General features: G+C 58.9%; 1 protein-coding gene across 1 annotated transcript; it reads left to right on the forward strand.

The window, feature by feature from the left end:
- Positions 1-1,136: 1,136 nt before the first annotated feature.
- SOX18 (SRY-box transcription factor 18) lies at positions 1,137-5,424 on the forward strand. Its single transcript, XM_050907299.1, has 2 exons — positions 1,137-1,740; positions 3,894-5,424. Exons 1-2 carry the CDS (start codon positions 1,338-1,340, stop codon positions 4,742-4,744), a joined length of 1,254 nt encoding a protein of 417 aa, XP_050763256.1. The 5' UTR covers positions 1,137-1,337; the 3' UTR covers positions 4,745-5,424.
- The last annotated feature ends 3,018 nt before the right edge of the window (positions 5,425-8,442 follow it).

Below are 8,442 nucleotides of genomic sequence, written 5' to 3' on the forward strand. Positions count from 1 at the left end.
TGTCCGCAGTCGGAGGGGGCTTGGAGGCAGATACTCGGAGCTGGGGCATCTTTCACACGTCAGCCCGATTGCCTGGGGGGTGTCAGGGAGCAGGGACAGTGTGCAAGCAGATCTCCTTGCTTGCAAACGGGTCCTGCAGAGTTCGTAACTCCTCCGTGCCAAGGGCAGGAAGGACCTTCAGACCACCTAGCCTGGCTCTTGGCACTGCAAATCTCTGCTGGACGGCAGCCGAGCGAGCAAAGCAGTGACCTGACGCTGCTTCTCCGCGGCTGCCGATGGCAGCGTGCCATGGGTATGCTGCCGTGCCCACGGCGCGTGCGGCAATGCCACGGCCGTGCCAGCCCCAGCAGCGCAGCTCGGGAGGCAGATTTTAGCCGCGATCACCCAGCTGCCGGTGAACCCACCATTCCTCAACAGTCCCTAGGCTGACAGGCTGGAAACGCGTTTCTTTTCATGTGGACGGTGCTTAAAAGCAAAGAGCCGGTTCTCCCCCCGGCACTGAAATTCCCACCAGAAAATTGCCGGGGGAAGAGGGCTCGCCCCTGCCTTCACCCCAGGGCGGTTCCCGACCCCGGGCCGGGAATGCTGGCCAAAACACACACACGAAATAAGTCATAAGAAAAATAAACGCAAAGCCCCAAGCATCCCTGTCCGCCTGCAAACAGGCAGCCTGGCAGGCAAATCTAAACACTTCCCTGCCTCGGCTCGGCGGGGCTGTGGGAGGCGCGGGCAGATCGCAAGTAGCCAGAAAAGGAGCTTGCAAAGAAAAAAAAGAAAAGAAGAAAAAAAGAAAGAAAGAAAGAAAGAAAGAAAGGAAAAGAAGGCAGAGAAAAAATTAACAACCCTCCTTCTTGGAAGGAAGGGAACTGGGCAGCAGCGTCCACACCGGTCCCAGCCCGGCCCTCCCCGGGTGGCGCTTCCTGCTGGTGCCTGGGGACGCCCCCCTTCCTCCTCCTCCTCCTCCTCCTCCTCCTCCCCCTCTTCTCCTCCTCCTCCTCCTCCTCCTCCTCCTTCTCTCCCTCTCGTCCTCCTCCTCCTCCTCCTCCCCTCCGCCCCGCTGATTGGTCCAGCCCGGCTATATTTTGCCCCTTCCAGCCCAGCATCATCCCAAAAGTTTTTTTTGGGGGGGAAAGGGGGAAAAAAAAAAAATAAAAGAGGAAAAAAAAGAAAAGAAACCAAAACAAAACAAGCCGACCCCAAATCCCCCCGAAGCGCAGGCGAGGGAGGCGAGCGGCGGGGCTGCTGCTCGGCGGCTGCTGGACCCGGTGGGACGCGGCGGGACCCGGTTCTCTCTCCGGCACCCGGTCGGGTCGGACACAAAGTGCTGTCCAGCTGGAATGAATATATCTGAGTCTAACTACTGCCGAGAGGAGATATCGCAACCTCGGGGCGACTGTTCATGGGTCACCGCCGCCGTGCCGGCCGCTGAGCCCGGGCTCGCCTTCCCGCGCCCCCCGGGAGCCGCCTCCCCCGCCAGCCGCACGCCCAGCCCCGAGCCCGGCTTCGCCTTCGGCCCCGGCCCCGGCGGCGCGGCCCCCGGCGCGGCCCCCAGCCGCACGCCCAGCCCCGAGCCGGGCTATGGATACAGCCCCCCGGCGGGCCGCGCCGAGGGCAAGGCCGGCGAGGACTCCCGCATCCGCCGGCCCATGAACGCCTTCATGGTCTGGGCGAAGGATGAGCGCAAGCGGCTGGCGCAGCAGAACCCCGACCTGCACAACGCCGTGCTCAGCAAGATGCTGGGTGAGCGGGACGGGCTGCGGGAGGAGGGGTGCGGGGCTGGGGAGGCGGGGATGCGGGGGTACGGGGCTGGGGAGGCGGGCTGCAGGAGTGCAGGGCTGCGGGATGCGGGGGTACGGGGTTGAGGAGGCAGGGATGCGGGGGTACGGGGCTGGGGAGGCGGGCTGCAGGAGTGCAGGGCTGCGGGATGCGGGGGTGCGGGGCTGGGGAGGCGGGGATGCGGGGGTACGGGGCTGGGGAGGCGGGCTGCAGGAGTGCAGGGCTGCGGGATGCGGGGGTGTGGGGCTGGGGAGGCGGGGATGCGGGGTACGGGGCTGGGGATGTGGGGATGCGGGGGTACGGGGCTGGGGATGCGGCTGCAAGAGTGCAGGGCTGCGGGATGCGGGGGTATGGGGCTGAGGAGGCAGGGATGCGGGGAAACAGGGCTGAGGAGGCAGGGATGCAGGGGGAAGGGGCTGAGGAGGCAGGGATGTGGGGGTACGGGGCTGGGGATGCGGGCTGCAAGAATGCAGGGCTGTGGGATGCGGGGGTACGGGGTTGAGGAGGCAGGGATGCGGGGGTACGGGGCTGGGGATGCGGGCTGCAGGAGTGCAGGGCTGCGGGATGCGGGGGTACGGGGCTGAGGAAGCAGGGATGTGGGGAAACAGGGCTGAGGAGGCAGGGATGCAGGGGTACGGGGCTGAGGAGGCAGGGATGCGGGGGTCCGGGGCTGGGGATGTGGGTTGCAAGAGTGCAGGGCTGTGGGATGTGGGGGTATGGAGCTGAGGAGGCAGGGATGCGGGAAAACAGGGCTGAGGAGGCAGGGAAGTGGGGATATGGGGCTGGGGATGCAGCGGTACGGGGCTGGGGATGCAGGGATGTGGGGGTACGGGGGTGGGGATGTGGGGGTATGGGGCTGGGGATGTGGGCTACAAGAGTACAGGGCAGCGGGATGCAGGGATACAGGGCTGGAGATGCGGACTGCAGGGGTATAGGGCAGTGGGATGCAGGGATACAGGGCTGCGAGTGCGGGATGAAGGGGTACGGGGCTTTGGGATGTGCACTGCAAGGATACAGGGCTGTGGGATGCAGGCTGCAATGATACGAGGCAGCGGGACATGGGATGCAAGGATACGGGGCTGTGCTAGCCAGGCTGCAAGGGTACAGGACTGCGGGATGCAGACTGCAAGGATATGGGGGTGCAGGAGCTGGGTTACAAGGATGGGGTGCTGCGGGATGCAGGGATAGGGTGCTGCGGGATATGGAGCTGCGGGATGCAGGGCTGCGGGCTGCAAGGTTTGAGAGCTGCGGGATGCAAGCTGTAGGGATATGGGACGAAGGGATGCCGGCTGCAGGCTGCAAGGATGCAGGGCTGTGGGATCAAGGGCTGTGGGGTGCAGCGCTACAGGGCTGTGGGATATGGTGTTAGAGGATGTGGGAATATGGGGCTGTGGGTTGTGGGCTGTGAGGATACAGAGCTGGATGTATGCGAGATGCAGGGAAACGGGGCTGCGGGATACAGAGATGCAGCGCTGTGGGGTACACAGCTGCGGGGATGCAGGATATGGGAATACAGGGCTGCAGGATGCGGGATACATGACTGTAGGATGCGGGATGTGGGAACACGGGAAGCAGGATATGGGTAGACGGAGTTGCAGGATGCGGGACTACGGGAAGCAGGATATGGCCAGACGGGGCAGCAGGATGCGGAGACACGGGGCTGCGGGGTGCGGGGACATGGGATTCAGGATACGGGGCTGCGGGGTGCAGGGTTTGGGGATGGGCGATTGGGGCTGCAGAGGTGCGGGGCTGCGGATGCGGGATGCAGGGAAGCGGGCACGCCAGGGACTGGGCTGTGCCGAGGGGCAGCGGGAGGCAGAATCTCCAGCCCTGGCAGAGGGGTTGCCGCAGCCCCCCCGGGGCTTCGCACCTCCATTCTCCCGCTGCGCTGAAGTGCTGGGCACAGCCCGAGCCCGCTGCTGGGACGCAGGGACAGCCCTGCTTGGGCTCCCATTCCCCAGCCTCTCCTCGTGCCAGCACCGGGACCCCGCTCAAGCTCCGAACCATCCGAGGGAGCCCTTCTCACCCCAAGGATACCCTCTCCCTGGGTGCCCCCGTGCCCCGGCCAGTGCCGGGTGGCCGAGCCGGTGTCACAGAGCTTCGCTTTCCCCTTCCAGGCCAGTCGTGGAAAGCGCTGAGCGCCAGCGACAAGCGTCCCTTCGTGGAAGAGGCAGAGCGGCTGCGAATCCAGCATCTCCAGGATCACCCCAACTACAAGTACCGCCCAAGGAGAAAGAAGCAAGCCAAGAAAATCAAGAGGATGGAACCCAATATCCTCCTGCATAACCTTTCCCAGCCTTGCAGTGACAACTTCAGCATGAGTCACCATGGCGGCAGCCAGCCGGGCCACCCCCAGCCTCCCCCACTTAACCACTTCAGAGAACTCCACTCCATGGGGTCGGATATTGAAAACTATGGCTTGCCAACTCCTGAGATGTCTCCCTTGGATGTCTTGGAACAGACCGAGCCGGCGTTTTTCCCTCCGCACATGCAGGATGACTGCAACATGATGCCCTTTCGCGGCTACCACCACCATCACCAGATGGAGTTTCCCCAGGAGAAGTGCATGGGGCGGGACGTGGCGGTGCCCTACGCGCAGACCCCCTCGCACTTGGCCGACGCCATGAGGACTCCCCATCCCTCCAGCATATACTACAACCAGATGTGCTCCGGACCTCAGAACGGGCTTTCCGCCCACCTGGGCCAGCTCTCGCCCCCACCTGAAGCCCACCACATGGAGAGCGTGGATCACTTGAACCAAACCGAGCTGTGGACAGACGTTGACCGCAACGAGTTTGACCAGTATTTGAACATGAGCAGGACTCGTCCCGAAGCCTCGGGACTCCCTTACCATGTCTCCCTGTCCAAAGTGACTCCTAGAAGCATCTCCTGCGAGGAGAGCAGCTTGATATCCGCCTTGTCCGATGCCAGCAGTGCTGTTTACTATAGCCCCTGCATCACCGGTTAGGTTGGCCCCGCCGTCCGATGCTCTCACCAGGAGAGCCCCGACTCTCCTCTAAAAACAAAAAGCCATCCTCCTTTAACCACGAGCTCCATAATATTTAGAGTATCTCATTAAATGCATCGCTTTCTTTTGTTTGTTTTTTATTTTGGTTTTTTTTTTGTTGGTTTTTTTTTTTGTTTTTTAGAGAAAAAACATGCTGAACTCACTGATATACCGTATAACTATATAACACAGATAGACGCCTTTCCCAAGCACTAGCCTGCCTGCCGCGCTCCCCGCTCCAGCCCTCGGCAGGGTGTAGCCGTAGCTCCCACCAGCTCGAAGGGGCATTTTTAAGCCAATTCCAGTAAATCCTGCCTGAAACAACCACCACCAGGACAAACCGAAGCGACCTGCCCCCAGTATTTAACCCAAGGGCAGGCAAACTTGCGGGACGGGAGGGGGGAACTTTTAGGAAGACTTTGCCGGGGCCATTAAAGAGTCGGCACCCGTTAGGGGTGGGCTTTAGGACAGTTTTTACTGTATTCTCAGCAATATATTTTAATTGGGCAACAAAACTATATTTTTACTAAGCATTTTTATATATGAAATGGTATTTAATGTCTTTTGGGGTTTTTTTTATTAGACTTTTTAAAAATAAATCAAGGGATATCCATGAGATCTAAAGCATTTATGTAGCAAAGCTGGATTTAAAAAAAAAAGGGGGGGGGGGGCGGAAAGGAGATATTTTGTGAAAAGGGAATGACAATGTAAATATTGTGGAACAATTGACTGGAATTTTGTACAAAAGAAAAATATGACTGCAAACACTTTTATTGTCTAGAACTGTATGGAGAGCAAACTGTTTTATACTGGTTAATTATTAAAACATCTTCATATAATTGTTCCCATCTTGTGTGCTTGTTGTGTGAACACATATTTTCCGCAAATACATGTTGTCCCAACCATTTCCAGATTTTTGTATCCGTTGATTAATGTTTTGACAACCTGGCAAATGTATTAATTTCCAGGCTGCCGCCCGCCCGCCCCGTCAGCCGCCTCGGGCTCCGTGAGCACAGCTCGCCTCGGCGCGGGACGGCGGCTCCGGCAGCGCCGGCAGCGCCGGCAGCGGGATGGGATGCTGGCGGCTGCCCCATGGCACCGCGCCGTGCCGCCCAGAGATGTGCCCTGCAGGAAAAGCAGCTGTTCGCAGATTAAAATATAATAAAACATGTGATAGCCTCCTCCGAAACGAGCCTTGGTGTGGTTATTATTTTGCCAAGCTGGCAGCGCATCGGTGCGTGGTCCCCACGGCTCACCCCGTTTTCCCGTGAAACCCCCCAAAAATAGAGCCCGGCTACTCCGATGCCTTTGCTCTAGTCCTCGGAGCTGGAAGAAAATCCCGTGTGCCGGAGCCCTTCCACCTCCCGGCCCTCGCTGGCTGCTTCCCGGCTCCGGCAGCCAGCGGGTCTTGCCGAGCCATCGCCGTGCCCGGCCAGATGCCGCTCGGAGCCGCCGGTGCTTTGCCGGAGCTTCATCCCCCTCCCGTGAATCGTTTTATGATTTACAGTATTTTTTTGTTCAATTTGAAAAGGAGAAATGACAATCTGTTGCATAAAACCCCGGTGGCATCCGTTCCTTGAACGTCGAGTGATTTGAACCAGGCTGATATCGCCAAAAAAGGCTATTAAAAAAAAAAAAAAATTGAATAGAAGAAGAGGTTTTTTGTTGTTGTTGTTGGCAAAGAATTGCCTTTTAGGGGAAATGGATATTTAACAAATGACATTAATTTTCAAGCTTCTCCTAAATTAAATTCACATTAGTGTTAACAGGACTAAATCCTGACTCACTTTTTTTTTGTTGTTTAATGTGAAGCGCTAATAAACGGGACCACTTTGGGGGCTGGCGACGTGTTCCCGTTAAACGCCAGAAAGGCTCTTCATTGTCTTTCCATATACAGTATGTAAAAAGGGGGAATACATGGAAAAATGACCTCACTACCTACACGGGAGGGCTGGCGGGCGCCCGGCGGGTGCCAGAACCCGCGCCGCAGCAAACAAACACAACACCAAATGAGAAGCATCCTGTGCCGCCGCCGATGACTATGAAAGGAAGCAGCCGTCTATAGGCTCCGTCCCGCTCCGCTCCCCGAAGTAGCCCAGGAGGAAGGAGACGAGGGGGGGGGTGGAAAAAAGAAAGCCCTGACTGATTTTCCAGCCCCCAGCTTCCAGGTACCTTCCAGGCGAGGATGCGATCACTTCCTGCGGTTCAAAGAAGCGATGCGCACGCCGGCCCTCGCCCAGCTGCCCCACGGTGCTGGGGGAAGCCGGCAGCGGATCACATCACGGAGGAAACGTTAAGTCATTTTTCTGCAGCAGAAATTCCCTTCTTTCCCCACGGCTCGGGCCGTGCCAGCTTGCCTCTGAGCTCAGAGGATGGCTAGAAATCCTTGGGGTGTTTTTTTGGCTGCGGTTCCTCGCTCTGGAGCAATTCAGGTCCAGCGTGCCCCGGTTTCGGGTGCTCGCCGGCACCGGCAGCGTGGCTGAGCACGGACAGGAGCTTTCCCAAAGCATCTGCACTGCAAAACTGTTGAAAATGTAACTTTGCCGTGGGGCTGGGGAGGAGGAGGGGGGGGGGTCTCCTCGCTTCGTGCCCAAGGTTGCTGCCACAGGGCTGGGGCGGGTACCGGACTGAAAACCGCGGGGTGATGGATGGTCACTCCCATCCGTAAATGCACCAGGGATGCATCGTGTTGAAACCACGGCCGCCGCATCGCTGCGAAAGCACCAAGCGGTGCTGGGGCGATTTGCCGTGCCCACTCGTCCCCAGGTCACCGAGACCCAGCGCCAGATTTTGGCTCCCCGGGTCTGCCTTACTCTAACACAGCGTGGCGTTTGCCAGCAAAGCTCTGGCTTGCTTCTACACAAAAGCAGGCAGGGCCCTGCCAACCCTCCTGCCTAACTCAGCCCTGGGTGTTTTTATTAATAATAAAGCCTAATTGCAATCGAGGCCGTGAACAATGCGTGGCTGCCCCATCTCGCTGGCCAGCCCTACCCCAGGTCACGGGGAAATGAGAAAGAAGGGAAAGGAGAGAGGAAGAAAACAGGAGCGTGGGTTTGGGTCAGATAACAGCAGGCAGAAGGACCCGTGCCAGACCCCGGGGGATGCCGCCTCCTCCCAGCGCTCGGTGTTTCGCACAGCCTTTTTCACCTAAACTCGCTCTTTTGACATCAAATTCACCAAGAAGTGCTCCAAACCGGGGCCGTTCCTCCAGCCTCGCCTCCGAGCCAGCAGCGGTTTGGGCAGGCGCCTTCCCGCAGCGTCAGAGCTACAGCATCACGTTTTCGCTGTGACCAGGACAGGATTTGGCCCTCCCCAGACGCAGGGTTTGATTGGACTGGTCAGCACTGGGGCTGGTCTGGCTCCGTCAGGAGGGCAGAGAGCTAGGCAGACCCTGGAAAGGGGTGCTAGCTCCTTGACGAGCTTTAACCACGCCGCTAATTAGCTGTGTTCTATTTGATGCTAAATCTGCTATCCCCCAGTTTCACTTGGCTTCGGCTATTTGGGTTTGCTCAGCTCGAGGTTAGTTAATGCAAACCACAGGTCAGAAAAGCCAGCTGGGGACGGGACAGGCTGCATCCCTCTGCCCGGCCGGGACGCATCCTGCACCGCTCGGGCACCGGGACCAGGCAGAGACGGCCAGCCCCGCGCACCGGGAGAGC

Source organism: Gymnogyps californianus, chromosome 17, assembly GCF_018139145.2.
Source record: "Gymnogyps californianus isolate 813 chromosome 17, ASM1813914v2, whole genome shotgun sequence".
Lineage (NCBI taxonomy): Eukaryota > Metazoa > Chordata > Aves > Accipitriformes > Cathartidae > Gymnogyps > Gymnogyps californianus.

What these genes read in the sequence shown, in the direction of transcription:
- SOX18 (XM_050907299.1), top strand. Translation starts at nt 1,338, where the DNA reads ATGAATATATCTGAGTCTAACTACTGCCGAGAGGAGATATCGCAACCT. An exon ending in CGTGCTCAGCAAGATGCTGG is followed by an intron (nt 1,741 to 3,893) that starts GTGAGCGGGACG and finishes TTCCCCTTCCAG; the next exon opens with GCCAGTCGTGGAAAGCGCTG.